Genomic DNA, 23,780 nt, shown 5'->3' with positions numbered 1-23,780 from the left:
TGACTCTGTCCTATGGCATCACCAAACCTTCCCATCATCTTTTCTTTGATTTATGGTCTCAACCAATCTCTGGAGCCAGAAACCTGCCAGTCTCTCCCCTGCTGCTGTTCTCATGCACCCATCACCAAATAATAATAACTGTCATACTAAGCACTGCCTAGATCAATTAAGTTGGGTCTTCCCATAATTCTATGATGCCGATAATCCCAACTCCATGCCTGCCTTGAAAAGGAGTGTTCAGAAAACGAAATTGCTCTTGTTGGACAAATAGGAAGAAAGGTAGCTATCTTTTGAAGCTGGACAAGCTATAACCAGTCAGTATGTTTATCATTGTGTTTGAATGCTTTTTCTTAGGTCACATGGACCTTGTCAAAGTTCTTTGCTCTCTGCTCTTCTGTTGATGGTGGAGGCCAGGTACTGTGTAAAGAGGAGAGAGTCAGCTGAGCATTAGTACTTATCTCTCTCACTGTGCCTTGACTCTATGTATACAGTACACCCAGCCGCCTCAAACTCCACTATGCCTTCCCTGCCCCGACGGACTGCCTCCTCAAACCAAGAGCTACACCTCAGACAGATGCCTGTATATCCTTCTCCCGTGTCATCTGTCTATGGTCTGTCATCTCTCAAGTCCAGCATCAAATCAGCCCGTGTGCCTCACGCTTAGGTTCCTCACCCAACAGAACGTTCATATTTAAGACCAGTGCTTTCTTACTCTAAACATGTTGCTTTGGGTGTTGCTGAAGAGAGTATACACAGTTGAGCACGTACTAACTTTGGTCACAGCAACTTTTCTTCAGCTTAATAGGGAGTGTGTTATATCAAGGATGGAACCGGTTGTCTCAGACTGCAGCAGGAATGTGAAATTAGACTCTATCCTTGTGGTGTTCTGATGGTTCAAGAAGAGGCCCTGGTGAGTTTGGCTGTGTAGACTTGGATGTAGGAAATGTTTACGAAACCTGGGTCCCTATACCAATTAACTGGGAAAAGCAATCGCCAGGGTCTGGAATAATGACTGACATTCCTAGTTGCTAAGATACATGGAGGTGGGCACAGTTCCCAAGAGTGGCCCATTGTTTAGGGTTTCTCGGTTCTAAGATCCTCACTTGTGCCTGACTCATTTCCTTCTCCTGGATGACACGTTTTTCTCTCTTGCCTTAGAATCCCCAAGTGATGCTTCCTACCTTCAAAACTTCTTTTGATCAAGTACTTACCATATGTACTAAAACCAACTATACTGTGCATGGCTTTCCAAAAGAAGTTTTCATCAAAGACAATGGTCCTCAACCTTCCTATGGTGCAATCCTTTAATACAGGTCCTCATGTTATGGGGACTCCCCAACCATAAGATTATTTTGTTGTTACTTCATAACTCTAACTTTCTACTGTTGTGAATCACAAAGTAATTATCTGATATGCAGGATATCTGATATGTGACTCTCAAGGGAGTCACAACCTACAGACTAAGAACAGTTAGTCCAAGAAAGCAATGTTTCTCTAAGGCTACTCCTCACACCAATCTTTATAGTATAGTAGACCCGTGATATGGTCTTATTTATTTATATACTCACTCAGTTTTTACTGTGTAGACATTAGCAGTGACACACAGAATGATCCAGCCATATCGCAGAGCGAGGGGAGCCAGGATAAAACCTGTACAATAAAAACAAGAAACCATTTTTCACTTAAGAACGTCCTTTGACTAAGGCTGCAGAGATGGCCCTCAGTTATGACTGTTAGCATTCTGTCTAAGCTCCACCCCCACAGTTACCTGTCAACAGCCAGGTGTGCCTGCCACTATAAAAGGGGCTGCTTGACCCCCTCCTCAATCTTTTGCTTTCTTGCTTTTACCCTCTTCCCCCTTTGTCCCCTGTCTCCCCATTCCCTTCCCCCTTTCTCTCCATGTGCTCATGGTCAGTCTCTATTCTTCTATTTCTCTCTCTCTCTCTCTCTCTCTCTCTCTCTCTCTCTCTCTCTCTCTCTCTCCTACCCTCTGAACTCCCCTCACCATGTCCTGAATAAACTCTATTCTATACTATATTGTCCTGTGGCTGGTCCCTCAGGGGGAAGGGATGTCTTAGCGTGAGCCCCCTGAGGCACTCCCTTTCCCCATGCCTCCCACACCTCCATAGAACATAATCCCCCCCCCCTTTATCTTTTTATAAACACAACATTGGTGCTGAAACCCAGGGCATATCCTCTCTTTATCTTTTCATAAACACATCAATGACCACTTGTTGCTCTTGTAGAAGACCTAGGTTCCCTTTCCAGGTCCCACATGGTGGTTCACCAGCATCTGTAACCTTATTTCCAGGGTATCTGATGCCCTCTTGTGACCTAGAGGGCAGCAGGCATGCATGTGACACACATACACAAGTAGCTGGTAACTAATGCACACAAAATAAATTAAGTAATCCTAAAAACAAAAGAACGGCCCTGATAGGTCCGTAAAAGTCACTGTGCTTATAGTGTGACACATAGCTACAGAGTTTTTAAAACTGTGTCCTGTGGGAAAGCGGGAAGTATGCATTTGAACCTTTCTGCTACAGAATGAGGTGGTAGTTTTGCAGAAGCGCTGATACCTGGGTTGCAAGCTGATCACAAGACAGGTAAACTTGACTGTTCTGGAAAACAAAAAAAGACACACTTGTCCATTTAAGGAGAACAACTGGCAGCGTTTATAGCTAATGATACAATTCAAGTTCTCGAGGGGAAAAGAATCATAGCCTTGAGGAACTTCTGTCACAATGATGAGCTTTCCCAAACACTAAAGATTCTCATGATTAACAAAAAAGTGGCATAGATGATTTAGACTCTTGCTATTGAGACATGCAATGTGTCAGCACTGGGAGCTCCATGGAGCCCAGTGGATCAATACTTTCCAAATGATTGATGCCTTGTGTTCAAAGTTGTCCCTGGATAAGAGATTTGTTAAAGGAATAAGGCGAGCATTGGATCTCACGGTAACACAGCAAGGAAGTACCACAGAGACAGGTCACCAGTGACACATGACCCCGCGGGAGTGTCTGTCGGAGAACTAGGCTGAGGTAAATGCCCAAGAAAAGGGCTACTGAAAAAGACTAGTTACAGCTCAAGGTTTATAGGTGTTATAAGGGACAGCACCTCACCTTTGAAGATGTATCAGACACTGTGAACATGTATCAGAATTTGTAAGAGCCAATATTTCTCTTCCCAAAGTATAATTCTGATTCAAGACATTAAAAAAAAACTTTAAAACTAATTTTTAAAAACATACATTTATTCTAGTTGTGTGGTATATTGCCAACAGCACTCAGGAGGCAGAGAGGTAGAGAGGCAGAGAGAGGGGGAGGGGCAGGTATAGAGGCAGAGGCAGAGGCAGAGGAAGGGGCAGGGGCAGGGGCAGGGGCAGGGGCAGGGGCAGGGGCAGGGGCAAGGGCAGGGGCAGGGGCAGAAATGAGTGGATCTCCTACCTCTTTGAGGTCAGCCTGGTCCATATAGCAAGTTCCATACCAGCCTAGTGTACATACAGAGAACTTGTCTCAAACAAGCAAACAAAACCAAAAATAGACAACAAAACAAAAATAAAAATATTTATTATTTATTTGTGCACGTGTGTGTGTGTGTGTGTGTGTGTGTGTGTGTGTGTGTGTGTGTGTGTGTGTGCGCGTGTGAGGATGAGGATTCTTTGGGTCAAATTCAGGTCCTTCACTGGCTGAGCTATTTCATTGGCCCTCAACGAAAGGATTTCTTAAGCCGTGAAGCTTAACTCTGCCATTAGCTAGGTTAACACCATTGGCTAGATTAACAGCTCTTTTCTGACCGGCCATCCCCACCCTGGGAAGCCTGCTTGCAGTATTGTACCCCTTTACCCCCTTTACCCATCCCTTTGTGTAGTTCTTCCTGGCTCCCCCACCTCTCTCTTTTCCTACGTTTCCCTTCTCTTACAGGAGTCTATAGTCTCATCGGGGCATCTGCCCTATTTAAAGTCACTTTTAAGATGAAGATAGATGGGAGAGAGTTCTAGAATTTCCCCAAGTCTTCTCGATAGCCCATGAAGTTATATTTGGAGGCATAACTGAGGCCAAACCTCAGGATCCGATCCTTGAAGATGGTCTCAGTTAAAGTTTTGAGAGTTCACTAGAGCTTTTTAAATCTTACAGAGGAAACTGAGGCCCAGAGATGCAAACAAAGAATGGGGGCAAAGCTGAGAGAGCCAGGAACCAACCACTGGACCCAACCCACAGCCCCCACCTCAGTGGGCCCTGATGGGGAGGGAGGAGGCGGGTTGGTGAGAGTGAGGAAGAGGGGGAGGGCGAAGGAAGGGAAGGAGGGCTGAAGTGGGACTGAAAGAGGCACGCTCCTGGAGGCTGATTGGCTCCGGAGGCCAGCCCTCTCCACGAGGTTTATAAGAGTTAGGGCTGCCTGGGGTAGCCTGCCATCTCTCCTGAGTCCCAGAGAGTCACTGTCTGGACCTCGGTGAACCGGTCGGGGCGGGGGCCGCCTGGCCGGGAGTCTGCTCGGCGGCGGGAAGCCGAGGAAGGGAGAGAGCGATCGCGGAGCAGGGCGCCCGAACTCCGGGCGCCGCGCCATGCGCCGGGCCAGCCGAGACTACGGCAAGTACCTGCGCGGCTCGGAGGAGATGGGCAGTTGCCCTGGCGTCCCACACGAGGGTCCGCTGCATCCCGCGCCTTCAGCACCGGCTCCAGCGCCGCCCCCCGCCGCCTCCCGCTTCATGTTCCTGGCGCTCCTGGGGCTGGGACTGGGTCAGGTGGTCTGCAGCATCGCTCTGTTCCTGTACTTTCGAGCGCAGGTGAGTGGCTGACTTCCATGCCCGATTCTCTGCCGGGGAAACTGAGTCTGGCCCTAGGACTGGGCTCCTCCAACCCCTCCGGATCTCGCTTATTCTGGAGGGAAAGAGATCCTTTAAGAAAGGGAACTTGGGGGCCTCCAGCCACGCTCATCTGCGCCTTCTCCCCTCAGTGAAGCGTGCAGAAGCTGAGCTCCTCTGGTTCTGGCTGAGGATGGGTTTGAATTTCCCCCCGAGACGCAGCATTGGCCGCTCCTCTCCTGTGCCTCAAGTGATCTCACGCTTTCTCCCCACCTTGAATTTCTCACTTGGAGTTAAGAACCAGCTTTAGCTCGTTTAGGGAAAGTAGAGAAAGTGAGAACTTCTACTTGGGCATCTAAACTTTCCACAGCCACTGACTAACCTGTGGCTGCCTTACTTTCCTGGCACTCTGGGACCACAATGAGAGGGTGTCAGAAGTCTTTGGAACAACTAAGGATGACACTCGTGCCTCTAGAGTCACAGAGCGACAGCGCTATCAGATGTGCCTAGTCTCAGGGCTGGGGCTCTTTTTTGTCCTCTGGAGCTCAGGTTCTGAAGGGTGAAGGGACAGCCCCACTGTGCCTGCCTTTGAGGTGGGCGGAGGAAGGAAGGTGCCTCTGTGTGTGTGTGTGTGTGTGTGTGTGTGTGTGTGTGTGTGTGTGTGTTAGTAGAGCCTGACTACAGTAGATTGTAATCAGCCAGTAACCAAGCTTTAAAGAGAGGAGGAAGTTCCCTGCTAAAGACTCAGAACCATGGGGAGATAGCAGAGAGAGGAAGGGGTAAATTTGTAATATTATGCTTTCTGGTGGTTTGTGCTCTTGTGTTTTCTTGGAAATTACAGTGCAGTTGGTTGGATTCATTCAAACACTCTTGTCTGTTGCTATGAATTCTTTCTCAGAGGAAGTGGGGGGCTGACTGTGCATATTTTTATGGGAAAAGAAAGTTGGGTTTGGACTTCGTTTGTTTCCAGAATCAAAGGTGATTACTAAACCAAACTGGGTACTTTAAAATGTGTCCTTGCTCGGACTGCATAGGGTTTGATGTGTGCCAAAGTCTTGAACTGTACTTTGGATCACAGGCGTTGCTAAGCCTTCAGATCTACTGGTTTGCACTTTATACCACTGCTGTGGTTACCCACTAATGCAAAAAATAGACAGACCATAACCCGGTGCTTTTGAAAACCAGTGTCTCCGTATTCATAATCACACACAGTACCTGTTGAGATTTTCTTCCTTAGACAAGGTTTGAGTGGTTTGCTTATGATATGAATCACACACATGGACACGAGTAAACATCCCCCCTTCATTGGGGGTACATAAGAACCAACAAAGAATGGCTTATCTGTTGTCTTCTGCCATTTGACATTTAATGCGTGTGTCCGGAAAGCCTGCATAGTCCACTATTAAATGCTATGGGATTGACTTAAGAATCACTCTATATGTAGTCCCCATGTCGTTATGTGTGCGTTGCCAGGGGATAGCATAGCTTCCAAAGAAAGGCTGTTATAATTCTTTGCAAAGAGACTTTAGACCAGAAGATATGTAGTAGTAGTTACCTGTGTCTTTTTGTTTTTGTTTTTTTTTTTTAACTTGTTAGGGTCATAGCATCTTTTGCCAGCAGTAATGGTGGTGTGAGCATTGAGCTTGGGAAGAAGTATGGAGTGAGTGTGCTCTAGGGGCTCTTAGCTTACCAGGAATCCCGGGACTTGGCGTGGCTGTGGAGGAATGAGTCATCAGCTGGGTTCTTGTTCAGTTTTCCTGAAGGAATTCTATGGTGGTAGGGTGGCATGAGATGTCTGTCACCCTAAGAACGTGGTCACCTTCTATCACACTACAGTGTTGATGGCATAAGAATTATGCAAAACAGGGAAGAGAGAGGCAAAGATTAAAACAGAGACTGAAGTAACACCCATTCAGAGCCTGCCCCACATGTGGCCCATACATATACAGCCACCCAATTAGACAAGATGGATGAAGCAAAGAAGTGCAGACCGACAGGAGCCGGATGTAGATTGCTCCTGAGAGACACAGCCAGAATACAGCAAATACAGAGGCGAATGCCAGCAGCAAACCACTGAACTGAGAATAGAACCCCCGTTGAAGGAATCAGAGAAAGAACTGGAAGAGCTTGAAGGGGCTCGAGACCCCATATGTACAACAATGCCAAGCAACCAGAGCTTCCAGGGACTAAGCCACTACCTAAAGACTATACATGGACTGACCCTGGACTCTGACCTCATAGGTAGCAATGAATATCTTAGTAAGAGCACCAGTGGAAGGGGAAGCCCTGGGTCCTGCTAAGACTGAACCCCCAGTGAACTAGACTGTTGGGGGGAGGGCGGCAATGGGGGGAGGGTTGCGAGGGGAATACCCATAAGGAAGGGGAGGGGGGAGGGGGGAGGGGGATTTTTGCCCGGAAACCGGGAAAGGGAATAACACTCGAAATGTATATAAGAAATACTCAAGTTAATAAAAAAAAAAGAATTATGCAAAACAATAATTCTTTGGACAATTTAATGTCATCAGAATTCTGGATCCGAGGTTTCCCCCTCCCTCCGTCCCTTCTCCCCCTCCCCCATCTCTTTCTTCCAAGCTAGGGTCTCATGTAGCCCAGGCTGACCTCAACTTTGTCATATAGCCAAGGATATTACACCTCCAAGACTAGGGTTTCGGACACGCATCACTATGCCCCATTGATGTGGTGTGCTGCTTGGGGTGGAGCGCATGGAGTTCTGTATGTGTTAGGCAAACACGACCAAGTGCACTGATTACTACACCTCCAGTCCCCAGTCAAGGATGGAGTCTCTGCTAGACTTACTGAAATGATGTTACTCATTATTCTCAACCCAGGCTGCTACATTTTAAAAAGGTTGTCTCCATCACTAGAGAAGTACTAGAAAAAATGTTTATTTGGGTGTTCTGACTGCATCTCATGGAGTGTGATATCCACATTTGACACCTAAGGGAATCCTAATCCCTTAGAGATGTCTCCAGAAACCCTTGTCCATAATGTCTGGAAAATGTTCCAAAATGACTGACTGTGTGCAGGCGTTGGGAGTTCATAACTTGTGAATGAGGCGAGGTTTCTTGCCATTGGTGAATAGCTGTTGAGGATAGGTTTTGGGTACACGAGGGTTTGATCTACAATTCTTTTCACTTTTATATATTATGGAAACCTTCTTTTGTACTTTAGGTATTGGTGTTGAATAGTTTTTTTCAAATTGTATTAAGTTTTTAAGTTCTGGATGAAATATTTGGGATTTCTGAGTGCATTTAAGTGAAAATGAAATCCTCCACTATCAGAGAACACGTTTACACTTTAAGATAAAGCAAACCAGATTTATTATAGTTTAAAGGTACGGAACAGGGATATATGAATTATTGAGTATGGGTATTGAGTATGGGTCTCTCTCTCTCTCTCTCTCTCTCTCTCACACACACACACACACACCATACAAACACCATACACACCACATGCATCTTCATATACATACACATCACACACCCCAAAAAGCCACATATACAACAAGCATATGTGGAGCAGAAGGATTGAAAATTCCAGGCCAGCCTGGATCAAAAGAGACAAAACAAACAACAAACAAAAACAAAATTAAAACCAAAACCAATGCAAAATCATCCTGAGTGTTTCAGATTGCCTATGTCTACATTTAAAATTAAAGCCAAGATCCAGTGTAGATTGTTTTTTTTCCCACCAGGCCTGCCAAAGGGTTGCCTTGTGGTTTGTGCTATGTATTTACTACATAGTATTCATACTATGGTTTCCAAAGACAAAAAGAGGAAGGAGAAGGAGGAGAGAGAAGGAGGAGAAGGAGGAGAGAGAAGGAGGAGGAGGAGGAGGAGAAGGAGGAGGAGGAGGAGGGGGAGGGGGAGAAGGAAGAGAAGAAGAAGAAGAAGAAGAAGAAGAAGAAGAAGAAGAAGAAGAAGAAGAAGAAGAAGAAGAAGAAGAAGAAGAAGAAGAAACCGCCTTCCTAAAATGTTGTTTGTAAAGTTGTATGTATGTGTGTGCTTGCATATTTGTGTGTGTGTGTGTGTGTGTGTGTGAGAGAGAGAGAGAGAGAGAGACAGAGAGAGAGAGAGAGAGAGACAGAGACAGAGAGAGACAGAGACAGAGACAGAGACAGAGAGAGACCCATTCTCAAGTTTCAAGTTTCAAGTTTAGGTAAGGGGTAAGGTAAGCCTCAGAGAGCTAGGACTTTTTCTGCCTTTGAACACCTGTCTCACTCTCCCGGCTGTTTTTCACCCAGGACTTCAGTCACTGCTGCAAATCTGATGTTGAGGTGGGCAGGCAGCTTGTTCAAAAAACTGATAAGGAAGCAGCCCAAATGTCAGGCATCCTGTCTCATTTAACCCTATGAATGATCGGTTGCAAGGAAGTTCACACACACACACACACACACACACACACACACACACACACACACACACACACACACACACACACACCCCTCTGTGTATTTGTGTGTGTGGACTGGGGATGGAACCCAGGGTCTCCAGGACGGTGGACAAATGCTTTCCCAGCCCTCACCTTCCTTTTACAATCAGATAACAGAGCACACGTGTTTGCAGGCACACATGTAGGTGCGACTCATTGGAACTCAGTTTGCTATGCTCTTTTGTGGAATACGAGTGGATATGTCTTCCAGGAAGACAGGGACCGCTTGTTTGTTTAGTCTTCCCCTCCACCCCACCCCCCAAACCCTCAGCGTCTAACAGAATACCTGACATACTTAATCGACTGACAGGGCCTTTTGAAGGACTTGCCACCCTACACATCTTTCCATTCTATTTATTATTATGCAAAGTAAGTGTCTGGTAGCTAACGTGGCACAGGCTTTGAACCGTGAAAGTCTATCTAGACCGCCTTGGACCCCAGAGTATGCTGCTGGGCGGGAGCTATGTGCATTTGGTCACTGAACACTCAGTAAGTTTTCCCCACCACCCTTATCCCTTGCCCTGCCTTCCTTCCACAGACTGTCCTCAGTTGTCTGAGCATTTGCTCCTGTATCTCTCAGACCTCCTTCTTTCCTGGGCACTGGAAGGAGAAAACACATCCGGTTACACATGCAAAGTGGATTTCTAACATGTGATACTTAGGAAAACAAATAAGTGGACAAAGTTAGTTTTTACTGAGTAATCGTTATTTCTTTTCTCACAGTAATTGATGAGGTCTTAAGCATTATGGACATATGAATAGTGGCTCTCAAGTATATTTTTTAAGTATTTGAAGAAAGAGTCAACGATTGAATTAACCTAGGCATGTAATAAAATTGACCGAGGGGTCCAAACTAGAGCTGGTCAGTGCCATTTTTATTTTACGTTTTTATTTAAGAGAGAGAAGACAAAAGTGCATTCCACCTTTTTTTTTATTTGTTCCAAGGTGTGAACTGTTATTAGGTGATGCAATATTGCGAATTATTAGTGAATCTCGGTGCCGGGTGGAGGGGATCTGCAGTTATGTTAATAACAGAATAGCTATATGCTTTTGTTGATTTGGCACTTTGAAGCATTATTTCTCAGAGCTTAATACAGAGTACCTGACCTTGGATCTAGTTAAAATGCAGCTCCCCAGGAGCCTATGCTGAGCACCGTGAATACTGACAGTGCGCAGCCGGCTGCTTCTGCTGGACGGCTTCTTCTGTTTGTAGGATGCAAGTCAAAGAACCTTGATTAGGGTCTCTAGATCTCTTCAGCTCAGCTCTTGTCTGGTAGTAAGCTATCATAGAATTCTGCTTTCCTGAGGTCTGAACCCACTGTATACCATGAAGCCTTGACTGAAAAGGTAATAAATGAATGAATGAATGAATGAATGAATGGATAAATAAATAAATAAATAAATATCCATCGCAAGTGATTTCATTTCATGGTGCGACCTCACCTATGCTTACAGAGCATCCTTATATATTTTAGAGGTCTAATATTTGTTTTTTATTTACCTGTGTGTGTGTGTCTATGTGTATATGTGCATGTGTGTGGACACCTTCAGAGAGACCACACTAGAGGTCAGATCTCTTGGAGCCGGAGTTCTGCTCAGCTGTAAGTTGCCTGATTTCAGTGCTGGGAACCAAACTCTGGTTCTCTAGAAGAGCAGCAAGCTCTCCCCACCTTTTCTCTCTCTCTCTCTCTCTCTCTCTCTCTCTCTCTCTCTCTCTCTCTCTGTGTGTGTGTTTGTGTGCGTGCATGTGCATACACATATGTGTGTGTCTGAAAATGTAAAAAATTAAATATATTTATTTTATTTATGTGCAGTGATGTTTGCCTGCATGTATGTGTGAGGATGTCAGACTCCTTGGAACTGGAGGTAAACAGTTTGCACTGCCCTGTGAATGCTAGGAACAGAAAGAATAGTCAGTGCTTTTAACTGCCTAGCCATCTCTCCAGGCTTAGACATGACTAGAATAATAAAACACGTGTCTGTGTGTATAGTTTGTTCCTGAGGATTGGTTAATAATGGCATACATCTTTCTTAGTATTTTAATTAAATTAGGGAAAGTGATAGTTTATTTCTAACCGAGCTTTGGTTATTATAAACTTCGTGTTTGATCAAGATTTATCTACTGATACCTAGGCTCTCATGAAATACTTTGACCTTTGGAAGGAAGAGGACAAGTGAAGCTGTTAAAACAATCAAGTTCAGCTGGGTGGTCGTGGCCCAGACTTTCAGTCCCAGCATTCGGCAGAGGCAGGCAGATCTCTGAGTTCGAGGCCAGTCTGGTTTATATAAAGCCAGTCCCAGAACAGCAAAGGCCATGCAGAGAAACCCTGTCTCGCAAAACAACACAAAAACCAGCAAGAACAATCAAACTCCCTTTTCTATGGTGATCGAAGCCACTGAAAAGTCTTGAGGGAGCTTTGGAAATAGAAGACAAGCTTCTAGAACAGCACGCACGGGAATGCTGGGCTGGGCATCTATTTTAAGCCGGTGTCCAGCTTGTGACACATCCATGGGGATGTGTCGGGCAAGACAATGCTTTTAGTTTAGCATTTCCTAGCACCTAGCCATGTAGTCTGCAGGAATATCCTCTCCACCTCAGTGTGACGACCGATGCCACTCTTACACACGTGTAGGACCCAGTTGAGGAGTGGCGGTACATAGTATTCATCAGAAAGGGAAGATGGATTCCTCACTCCCTTCTTTCACTCATCTAAATACTCATGGATTAAGGTCAGTGGGAGCAGAGCTAAAGATCATGTTCATTGGCTGATGTTTGCAGGCTCCGTCCTCTGGTTCTTCACATGGGCTTCATCTCCATGTGGTTTCGTCTAGCATGCTGCATGCGTCTTATTGTTTATGAGGTGGAGCCTTACACGGTAGCCAAGGCTTGCCTGGAAACCACCATGCAGCCCAGGCTGTCTTCGTACAGAGATCCTTCCTTCTGCTTTAGCTTCTCAAGTAGATGATAACCATGAACCACCACAATGGGTCGTCTCCTGCCTGCTCGGACCACATTTGATACCTGTGCTACCTCTTCCGTCCATGAAGAAGTCCATTCCCTGTAAACTGCACACATGCGTTTTTGTTGATGAGAATCCATGGTATCATGTACCCTGGGTGATTGTCCGATATTCATCAAAATGAATTAGAAGTCAGTGTGTTCAGGGCAGGGGAGACGGATCGGTCAATAAAGTACTTGCTACTCAGATCCTTGTGATGGAGACGGGAGGTTCCTGAGGTCTTGCTGGCCAGACAGTCTGGCCAATAGGAGGTGAGCTCCATGTTCAGTGAAATACCCCGTGTCAAAAAGTTACAGTGGAGTGTGGAAGATGCTTCTGTGTACCACATGTGCATGTACAGGTGATCATACCTGTTCACACATGTATACATACATATTTACACACACCAAAAAGATGGTTTAATATATATTAAAATAAAATTTTATATAATATGTATATATATAATGTTTTTTCAAGACAGTGTTTCTCTATGTGATCACTCTAGCTGCCCTAGAACTCACTTTGTAGACCAGGCTGGCTTCTAACTCACAGAGACCTGCCTGCTTCTGCCTTCTGAATGCTGGGATTAAAGGTGTGTACCACCATGCCTGGCTGGAGGGTAATTTTATTAATTATCAACCACTGGGGGATAGAAAACTCTTAAACATGACCCTTTTATTGTCCAGTCGCACTTCGTTAACTATAACCCCTTTAACATCCTTTCCCCTCTTAGATGGATCCTAACAGAATATCAGAAGACAGCACGCGCTGCTTCTACAGAATTCTGAGACTCCGTGAAAATACAGGTTTGCAGGACTCGACTCTGGAGAGCGAAGACACAGAAGCACTACCTGACTCATGCAGGAGAATGAAACAAGCCTTTCAAGGGGCCGTGCAAAGGGTACGTCCACACTGATGGCATAAAGTCAAGGGTCTTGCTGACTCTTGCTGACTGTACAGTAACTAAATGTTAAGGTTTGTGAAGTGCTGTTAACACTGTGTTTCTTGTAAAAGAGCTGATGAGGCTATCTTAAGGACAGTTCTTTCAAAGTTGGTGGTGGTTGATTTCTTTCCTTGCTTTTAAGAGCAGGGATTTGATAGCATATCTGCAAGGAGAAGGGGAGTGACTACCGTTAGTAGGCGATCACGTAGTTAGTTTGAATCCTTGATCTAAAAACTATGTTCTCGGTTCCCAGAACTTTCTGGTAGCTCTTTTCTCATTTGCTTCTGTAGGACTCCCTGTTGCACACCTGTGGCCTGGGCTCCCACAAGGAGCGGGGTATTATAATTGGTCTTTTGCTGTCAGGTGTGGTGTAGCGGTGAATTTGGCTCCTGGCGGTTCATTCTCAAACTGCACCCGCCCAAAAGGTCTCTGGATTCATGCATGAAAGACACACACACACATGCCAGCTAATTCTGATATGCCTTGACTAGCTCAATGGCTGAGCACTTCTAAACCTCCCTGCTAGCAGACACTCTCCTCCCGCATTCCTGAATCTTTTAGGATCTGTATTTCATCTCTGCCACCACAAACCCAATCTGTCGGGTTTTCCCGAGCCTCCTGGAAATTCTGCTGCCCCAGAAGTAATGTACTTACTGACTCTATGAAAACTCGGTAGGAGTTCAGTGCTCAGTGCCCTGTGTCTGCATGTGAACGCCCATGCGCTCGCCCTCCCAGTATCCAGATGGCTACCCCATGTGTTGCCTCATCCTCTCCAAGTAAACCCTGGCCTTCTCAAAGTCACTGGGCCTTGGACTTGTTCAGACTTACTAACTGACTAGCACAACCTGTTCTAGCTTAGCTCCTCGGAGGGATAGCACAGCTCTAAGTGTCAGCTGAAAGGACAGGTGGAAAGACTAACGTGTCAAACTTTTAAGGTAAATGTAACATTTCGAAGGTGAGGCTTGTTAGAGTTTATTAACTTTAAGATACCACAGCTTTTCAGCTTACTTCTTTGGGTCACATCGCCGAGACAATAAAAAATTCAATGTGATCACCACAGAGTCTACTTGCATTTCAACTTCAGAGATGATTTACTAAGTGTCGTAGAACCGGTAAAATAGATGTTACTATAGCAAGTATAAGAAGCGTGTTGCTTAGGGCAGCTGCTTATCTGCCTGTGTGAATATAAATATATTACATATTTATATATAATATATAAATATTATAAATTTTTATACATATAAATTTAATATAGTATAAAATTATTTTTTTTCGGAGCTGAGGATCGAACCCAGGGCCTTGTACTTGCTAGGCAAGTGCTCTAACACTGAGCTAAATCCCCAACCCCAAAATTATTTTAAATAAGTGAACACAGTTTGGATTAGGAAAAAAAAAAGAATTTTAGCAGATTTTAAAAAGTTATGGCCCTTTTTGGTCCGGGTATAAACATTAGTCATGAAATGTGTGTTTATTGTGGGTGAGGCTCTGGGTTCAAATTCAGAACCTAGCAAACTGGGACCAAGTGTCTATAATCCCAAACTGAGGCAGAGGGATTGTGAGTTTGAGATTAGCATAAGCTACATAATGAAACACTGCCTTTGAGAGGAAGAGAGGAAGAGAGGAAGAGAGGGAGGGAGGAGGGACAGAGGGGGGGGGTCTTTTATAGTAACAGATAATTATGGTTCTCAAGAGGAATTGGACTGTATTGAATTAATTTCATACTTGTTTTTGCTAGGCTGTGGGAGTTTACATTTTTAAAAAATGGGCAACTTATAAAATCCTTTTAAGAGCTCAATGAACAATCGCAACAGTATATATCGGTATAATATGCACATTGTAATATGCCAGTGTGTTCAAAAGGTAGAGGATGCCGTTTCTTCCTAGGCCTGGTCTTTAGGAAGAAGATGAGTGTTACCCAAACCTTATCGTCACAGTTAGCCGACGTCCATAGGGTGCGCATGTGGACAGAGGCACTTTGCCAGACCTTCTTCTTATACCCTAGAATGTTCCCTTTTATCCCAGTCAAATGAACGGTTTACCAAATGTATTATCCTTTGATGGAAACCGTTGGCTAATGTGACGCCGAGTAATTTGCCACAGCAATCAGATTTCTAATTTGTCTTGGCAATGCTAAAAATAGGATGGGTGTGGTAAGCATTCTGGAAGGAGGTTTGCATCTTATCTTTAGTTCTAAGAGATACTGAGTGAACCCAAAGGACAATTCCGTGTAGCTGCAACCAGTATGGAGAGATCAGCCCATGCAGCGGTGACACATGCCAGACTTGAGTGCAATATCACAGTACAGGCAGAAAGTGGTGTTTACCCAGCTCATTGTGGTCAGACAAGCAATCTTGTTTTTCCCTCCCCCTTTTTCTTCTTTTTGTTTGTGGCTGGGTTTTCTTGGCTTTATTTTCCCTTTAGCACAGAACTCTGAAAGCCCTCCTACTGGTCCAGCTCTACCAACCGCAATTTATAAAGTCTATCAAAACAGTCTATGCCAATAAAACAAACACTAGTACGAACGTGGTGTCTGATCTGTAAAGCGATGCCTGGTTTCAATTTTGGCAGCCTTCCTGGGCTCTGCCCAGCCGGCTGGGCTTGGCAGAGCAGTGAGTTCAGGACCGCCTTCCATCGCAGAGAGGACGCTCTCCCTAGACTGTGCGTTTGGACTCAGTGGAGAGACATGTTATTTGTCAAGTAGAGGTGCTGGGCCCTGGGGGCTGTGACTCCACCTGCCTTTAGTGTGCCGGGTTGTTGGTCCCATTCTAGGACCTTTGGGTAGAAAAACTATGGAATTTGCCTGTAAATGTATTTACAGGTTTTATATCAAAGATAGAGATTTCTAAGTGTCATCTTGCTGTCACAAGGAGACACCCTGTGCCTTGAGGGGGAAGAAGCAAAGGGCTTATGGTTGCCTTGTTTGTTTGTTTATTTAATTTATATAAGTGTTTTGCCTTCATGTGTGTCTGTGTACCACGTGTGTGTCTGGAGTCCTCAGAGGCCAGAGGAAGGAGCGAGAGCCCCTGGAACTGGACTTATGAGCAGCCGTGTAGGTGCTGGGAATTGAACTGGCGTCCTCAGAACAGTCAGTGTCCTGAACTGTTGAGCCATCTCTCCAGCCCCTGCACTTGTTTTTCCTATTCGCTCTTAAAAACCAGACTTTAAACTGTGAACTGTGTGCATGTGCGTGCCTGTGAGCACACGCACATGAGCACATGGGTGTGTGTCTATGTACACTTGCCCCTGCTTGTATGTACAGAGGCAGGGGGATGATGTAAGTTATCTTCCTCTTTCTTTTTTTGATTAATCATTTTATTTATTTACATTTCAAATGATATCCCCCTTTCAGGTTTCCCCTCCACCAACCACCCCATTGCTCCCCCCTTTGCCTCTACCCATTCACCCACTCCCGCCTCACCCCTCTAGCATCCCCCTACCCTGGGGATCAAGCCTCCCTCTTTTCCCATTGATCTCACGTAAGGCCATCTCTGCTACATATGTATCTAGAGTCATGGCTCCCTCCATGTATGCTATTTGGTTGGTGGTTTAGTCCCTGGGAGCTCTGGGTGGTCCAGTTAGTTGATATTGTTCTTCCTGTGGGGTTGCAAACCACTTCAACTCCTTCAGTCCTTCCTCTAGCTCTTCCATTGGGCTCCCTGGGCTCAGCCCGATGGTTGGCTGTGAGTATCTATATCTGTATTGGCCAAGGGCTGGCTTCAGTTCACAGCACTTACATTTTGGCTTCCAACCATCTGTAAGAGCCAATGTCCTCTTCTGACCTCTGTGGGCACTGCACACATTCATGTGGCAAAGACTCACATACATCAGATAAATACATTTAAAAGCAACCCGATGATGGTTCTTAGCAGACCTCTGGTCCTCCAGTGCCTCACTGGAGAAATGGAGTAAGAAAGTCATCTTTACTGGAGCAATCCTCATTCTGATCCTGAGACAGTCAGTATATGTATAATATATGTACATGCGCACTACATCCTAACAGTAAACCCAACATTTCTGGTGCTTTGATCTGCAATGAAATTGTCACCCTTCCTTGTTATCATCTTGACTGGAAGAATCTTATCAAGGGCTGTTTTTTTTCTTGTTTTTGTTTTGTTTTGTTTGTTTGCTCCCCCCCACCACCCCAAATTGTACTCCTAAGATGAGCTATCCAGATCTGGCTTCTCCTTTAAGAGGTCCCTATCCTCCCTGTGTCCAGGGTGGCCTCTTGTGCTGTCATGTCTAGATAGGGAAAGGGTAATAGGAAAAGGGAAGGCTGTATGTGGGAGTGATATCTCTGTACTAAGAATCCTGTTGGCTGGTAGGACTTAGAAGACCATACCTGCCAAGAGGGAGGCTAGACATCTGTCTTCCAGCTGAGCTGCCATTTGCCTGTGATGCTTGAGGAGGAGGCTGCCCAAAACCAACAAGGACAGGACATCAGCTCTGGACAAGTGGGAAAGTGGACTCACTATATACAACACCTATGCACCCTCCCACGCCCACCCACACATATGCACACATATACAGATCAACAGTTGACACAAGCCTGAAAGGTTTGAGTGGTCAGGATTTTATTTTCTAAACTTAACATGTAGGTAACTAGAGACAGCATGGGGGGGGGAGGCTGAAAAGTGGGTTTAAGAGGAGGTGTCATGGATGTTGATGGCAGCTTGCTGTTTTCAGCTAGATTTCATAGATTCAGAAACATTTGCTCAAAGCCAGAATATTCGTTGTTTTGAATGGTTATTTTCTTTTTTCCTCATGCAACTTTTCCCTCATAATTCTTTAGAATTCTAATGTTTGATTATTAGAAAAAAGCCCAGTTAGGTTTGTACACACCTTTAATCCTAGTACTCAGGAGGCAGAGGCAGGCGGATCTCTGTAAGTCAGAGGGCAGCCTGGTCTATATAGTGAGTTCCAGGATAGTCAGAGCTATGTCTCAAGTAAAAAGATGGATAGATGGATAGATAGATACATAGATAGATACTTAGATAGATGATAGATAGAATACAGTAAATGAGCCTCTCCCCCAAATTTCAACTGGAGTAAACTAGAAATCACTGGAAATTTAAAACAGGTTATATCTGCCTGGAGACTTTGGAGTTGTTCCGTGGGTGTTACTTCTCATAGGATTCTTAGTTACAAAAGAAGAATCAAGGAGGAGGTTTAAATTCCATTGACTGTCTCTTTCTTTGCCTTTGTGCTCAAGAATATGTATCCTAAGAGAGTTTCTCATAAACCCAGAAGGAAACTTGAGTTTGGGTCACTGGCATTCTCAAATCGAGATGTGTTAGTCATGTAGTGGTTTCCCAGTAGGATTCCATCTCCCTTTGCCATCGTGGTTTTGGGAATTGCAATCAACCCCCAATCATATTTAGTGTGTATAAAAGTGATCTTTATGGGAAATCTGAAGTAAGATCCACAGAGTTCCTCCAGAGCCAAAGCTTTGCAGTTAATTTTCTGTTGCTATGATAAAACATGACCAAGGCAACTTACAGAAGACAGGGTTTGTTTGGGCTTATGGATCCCGAGAGGTAGGCATTCATGATGGGCTGACTTACGGCAGGGAAACTCGGCAGCATGTAGCAGGCGTGGTAGCATGTAGTAGGTGGGGTAGCATGTACCGGATGCTAAGAGCTCACATTGTGAGTCATACACACCACACACACACACACACACACACACACACACACACACACACACACACATACACACACGGAATGGCAGGAATCTTTGAACCCTCAAGGATCATCTCCAGTGAAGTACTTCCTCTGGCTAGGTTGTTCCTTCCAGACCTCTACAAACAGTGCCACCAAGTGTTCAAATACAGGAGACTGTCGGGGGTCATTCTTATTTAAATCACAACGCCCTCACTGTCATTCACTCAAAGGCTGATGGTCAGGGAACCCCAGGGGAGGGGGCAGAGTCTGGGGGATTGCAATCCAGAACTAACCAGTCAGAGATGCCAGAGGAGGGCTTTGATGTGTGCTGTGAGTACCCCCCAGGATGGAAGAAAAGATTCTGGCTGGACATCTTGAAAGAAACAGAGATAGAAGCAGCCACCCAAGAGGAGAGGCGAACGGCAGACATTTAATAGAGCTTGTGTTGCTAAGGTGTGGGTTTGCTTGTGTGTGTGAGGAGAATGGCAGCCTGTGGAGTGGCTGGGAAAATGTGTCTTGTTTTACACACTAGCTGCATCTTCAGCCACCTCTGTCCCTTACTTGTTTGCTTTATTAAGAGCTCCCAGTGCCTTGGCCAGAGGTTCTGACTTGATAGGCAGAAGGAGGAACCCTGTGACTTCTTCAAGCCAGCCTAAGAGCCACTGATGGACAGGACAGCCTTTGTTTTGTTTAGTGAATTAAATGTGATAAAGAGAATGGAGTTGGTTGGTGGAAAAGGTGGCGTTAGAAGCTGGAGAGAATTGTCTATATCAGAGACGAACCGATGTCTAGTGCCTCTCAAACCTGAAGTTCAAGGCCTCGTGGAGGTCCATTCTAGGAAGCATCCTGGTCATCCAGATGCTGCTCTGGTTCTTGGTGTTGGCCTTTTGAGTGTACCAAGTGGGGATCACAGCAATAGCTCTGGTAAAAAACAAAACAAACAAACAAACAAAAAACAAAACAGCGATTTAAAACGCTGAGGCTCAAACTTCCAGAACGCAGACTCCTCTCCTTCTGCCCATTCCGGCCAAGCCTCTGGCTGACTCTCCCGAGTGGACAGCTTAGTCATTACATCAACGAGCTCGGAGCTTGAGGATGGCCTTACCCTTTTACCCACCGGCTCTTCTGATGTGGATTCCGCCTCCTCGAAAAACACTCGAGTAGGACTCTACCTGATGGATGAATGAGTTAGGGTTCTGTGTGTTCTTGTCTTATGTCAGGCCCATTTTGTCTAGCTTTTCTAGTTGTCTCTCAAAACGAAGTGCAGGCATTTCTCAAAACGGGCTCCCACGAAGGCTTGCCCACCTGCCCGTGTAATTAGGAGGCTGTCTCAAATACACATGGAGTTTATTATCTGTACACTAGCTATGTGCATCCAGGGGCTAGCTCACCCTAGGTGAGCCTCTCAAGGACCTGTGACTTTCATTTATGTCCCCAGTGGCAGGCATGCAGTAGTACAACTTAAAGTACAAAGTTAATGCGTGAATATTCCATATCCACCTTGGATTACGTGTCGCGTTGTGTCTTGTCAGGTTTATCATCACTGTTGAGACACCATGATCAAAAGCAAGTTGGGGAGGAGAGAGTTTGCTTGGCTTACACATCAGTGTTCATCATTGAAGGGAGTCAGGGCAGGAAATCAGACAGGACAAGAACCTCAAGCAGGAGCTGGTACAGAGAACACAGCGGAGTGCTGCTTACTGGCATGCTCCCCATGGCTTGCTCAACCTGTCTTCTATAGAACCCAGGACCACCAGCCAGGGGTGGCATCAGCCCAGGGGTGGCACCACCCACACTGGGCTGGGCCTTCCCCCATTTATCACTAATTAAGAAAATGCCCTACAGGTTTGCCCATAGCTCGATCTTAGGAGGCATTTTTCTCAACTGAGGTTCCCATGTCTCAGATGACTCTAGCCTGTGTCAAGTTGACATAAAACTGGTCAGCACGTGTGGCTAGTCACTTGTCAGAAGCAAGCCGTGCTGTTCACATGGCTTTTTCGGATTTGTTAGGGCTGTAGGTCTCAAGTTTCCAGAGGGCAGCTTTCTGTCTGTGGCCAGGAGCCTGTTAGGGGCCTTTCTGTGGTGGCCTGCATCTTCCTCTTGTCATCCTCAATATCGCAGCTGCAGGTCTGACATCTTGGCTGCCCTGCGACTCCTATTCCTAGGGTATCAAGATCAGGGCTGGGAGACTTCGGAGGCCATCTTTTTTTGAGGGGCGGGGTTTAGTGAGGTAAAAGTACTGCTAGCATAAGGCCGGCTGGCATTCTTGTTGCTGTGGGCAGAGCGGGGCAGAGGCACGCCACACTCCTCCATTGAGCACCTACATACCCCCCTCTTAAAAAAATCCAAAAAAACCAAAAAAAAAAAAAAACCCAAAAAACCCTGAGTACCATCGTAGAAGACACTTTAAAGTTGGGCTTTTACGAAGACTAATACTGCTGTCATAAGACATTTTTTAAATCAAAGCCCAAGGAGACCTTTAACCACAACAGAAGCTTCCTCATTTAAACCATGAAGGTTAAACAATAAAAACTAATTTCCTATTCCCAGAATGCTCATTGCCCTTCCAGGAAAAGCATCACTCTTCTTTATGAAAACAAGGACACGTAGCTCCTCGCGCTCTTGGTATGGAAAGTCCATTAGCAGCTGTAGAGCTTCTCTCCCCTCACTCCTGGGAGAAATGGGACCCATGTGGCCATCGTAGCCGAGCTCTTCACCCGGAGCTTTCAAAGACATCCCTGTCAGATGCTCAAGGAGCAGGAGGCGGTCTGATCGGAGGATCAGTGGGGTTAGGAACCCCTTCTGCCTATGCCCTCCCTACTTCTTGCTGAGCTACTGGATCCCCTTTTGTACTTCCACCCCTCATGGGCATGGTGAGGAGTTGCGTCCATTCTGAGAGCTCTCCCATGGTGGAGGGCTCTGCCTGAGGAAGCCGGTCTGAGCCATTATGCACCTGCTCAGACAGAAGATTGCCCTAAAGTTCTTAACTTTGGGGACTCAATGATTCCCCCTGAAGACCTGTGCCATCATAGGACAAATAATCCTACCTCTCTCTGGGTGTGAGCTTTAGGGTCAGGGAAAGCTGAAATAAGGATTCTAAGTCCTGCTCCAGCAGGGTGGTCGTTGCTCTTTCAGTTCTCTGAAGCAACTGTGCGTAGAGATGATCCACTCCAGGAACCACTGTGGGGTTCCAGCTAAGTGCGGGACCCAAACAGGGCTGATGTACCTTGCAGGTTAAGAGTTCTGTTTGCATTTAAGACAGTAAAAGTAAGTTCCTGTTTGTCCTGTGTTAAGCCCTTGCAAACTAAAGTCTCTATTTGTAATTAAGAATAAGTTTCTGTTGGTAAATTATCTCTCCGCTGGTGAAACGAGCCAGCTCGAGTCCCATCAGATTGTATTAAAGGCAGGTCTATTGGGAAGCTGCTCTTGGGCGAGTTCTCTGGCCCCAGGGAAGGAAGCCTAGGAAGTTGCCATTGGAACAGAGAGAGGAGAGGGGGGAGCCAAAGTGAGAAAGTGTGCATGCAGAGAGGAGAGAGAGAGAAGGAGAGAGGGAGGAGACCAAAATGTCTGGAACATATAGGGAAGAGCCTAGCCTCTAGGGGAAGGGCTGGAAACTTCTCCGTTGGGGACAGGTATGCCTGGTAGGGACTGAGGGATGCTGGGAGAACCTGAAGGGCAGGTCTGCTTTGGTATGTGGGATGTGCACTTCAGTCCCTTGATGTACGTATGTGATGTATACTTTACCCTTGTTCCGTCCCTCTCGTTCTATCTCATTCTATCTTTCTAACAGTATATAACAGCCAACCTCACCCCTGTAAACGCCTTATCTCTTCAAAAAGGAACTTCAAGAGGCCAGCAGGGCTGCTCTCTCAAATCCGCCTTAGGGCGAGGCGGCTGGCTGGCCAGTTCAGGTGCATCCCCAGCTACAGCTTTCCCTGGACAATCATGGGCTTGGTCTTTTCTCCTCGAGAGTCTCAGGTTTAGCAGAAGGAGCAGTAGGTACCAAAGGTATCCACGAATGAGAAGCCAGGTTCTGGCACCTGGCACCCTCGGAAGCAGCTCCACAGGGCCTACCCACAGGGCCGCCAGCATCCTTGAGGGAGGAGGTGGCCCACAGGGGAGGAAGAGCTATGAAGCCACTGCTTTCTCTACACCCAAAGACTTCACAGCAAGTGACAGTTTCTAAGTCTTAAGAGGTGGAAGGACAACAGGACACCTTGCAAAACTCCAATCTCCTAATCATGTACTCGGTTGCTCTGGCAACCAGCTCCCATCCCTTGAGTGATCTCATTAGCATAAATAGGCCTGGTTGAAAAAGGTTTATGAATAACAGAAGATGCTTCCTTTGTGTGTGTGTGTGTGTGTGTGAGTGTGTGTGTGTATGTGTAAGTGTGTGTGTGAGTGTGAGTGTATGTGTGTGTATGTGTAAGTGTGTGTGAGTGTGTGTGTATGTGTAAGTGTGTGTGTGTGTGTGTGTGTGTGTGTGTGTGTGTGTGTATTGCAATATCACAGGGCCTCATAAACCTTAGGACTGTACTTGTTCCTGAAGTCACCAGGTGATGTCAAGAAGAGGAGGGACAAGCTCCCCTTGCACTTAAGATGCTCTCTCCAGCCACCGTGCATGTGTCCTTTGAGGCACCAAGACTAAGGTGGGGAGGGAAGAGGCAATTGTCTTCCTGAGGATTGATGGGAGCTTGAAGGCTGTGGCCCGGGCCTGGGAGGAGGAGATGGGATTTCTGAGGTATTTACCAAGTAGAAGTCCGCAGGACTTCCCTGCAGGAACGGGAAATGGGCTATTCGTTTTCAGAAACAGCTGGGAGTGTGGCATTCATGTGCTAACCGGCTGATGAATGCACTATTCTTGTAACTAGGTTGGAGAAGAATTACACGAAGGGTATCATTAAGATGTTAAAATGAAT

At 45.8% G+C, this 23,780-nt stretch overlaps 1 protein-coding gene across 1 annotated transcript in view; it reads left to right on the top strand.

The window, feature by feature from the left end:
- The first annotated feature begins 4,413 nt into the window (after positions 1 to 4,413).
- The window catches only part of Tnfsf11 (TNF superfamily member 11), a 31,472-nt gene continuing 12,105 nt past the window's right edge, over positions 4,414 to 23,780 (top strand). The window contains exons 1-2 of the mRNA NM_057149.2: positions 4,414 to 4,789; positions 12,992 to 13,159. Coding sequence (NP_476490.2) covers positions 4,568 to 4,789; positions 12,992 to 13,159 — 390 coding nt within the window. The 5' untranslated portion in view covers positions 4,414 to 4,567. The remainder of the gene's footprint in view (positions 4,790 to 12,991; positions 13,160 to 23,780) is intronic.

The sequence above is a fragment of the Rattus norvegicus genome, chromosome 15, assembly GCF_036323735.1.
Source record: "Rattus norvegicus strain BN/NHsdMcwi chromosome 15, GRCr8, whole genome shotgun sequence".
In the NCBI taxonomy this organism is placed as follows: domain Eukaryota; kingdom Metazoa; phylum Chordata; class Mammalia; order Rodentia; family Muridae; genus Rattus; species Rattus norvegicus.
This window is presented reverse-complemented; position numbering and strand designations above follow the sequence as displayed.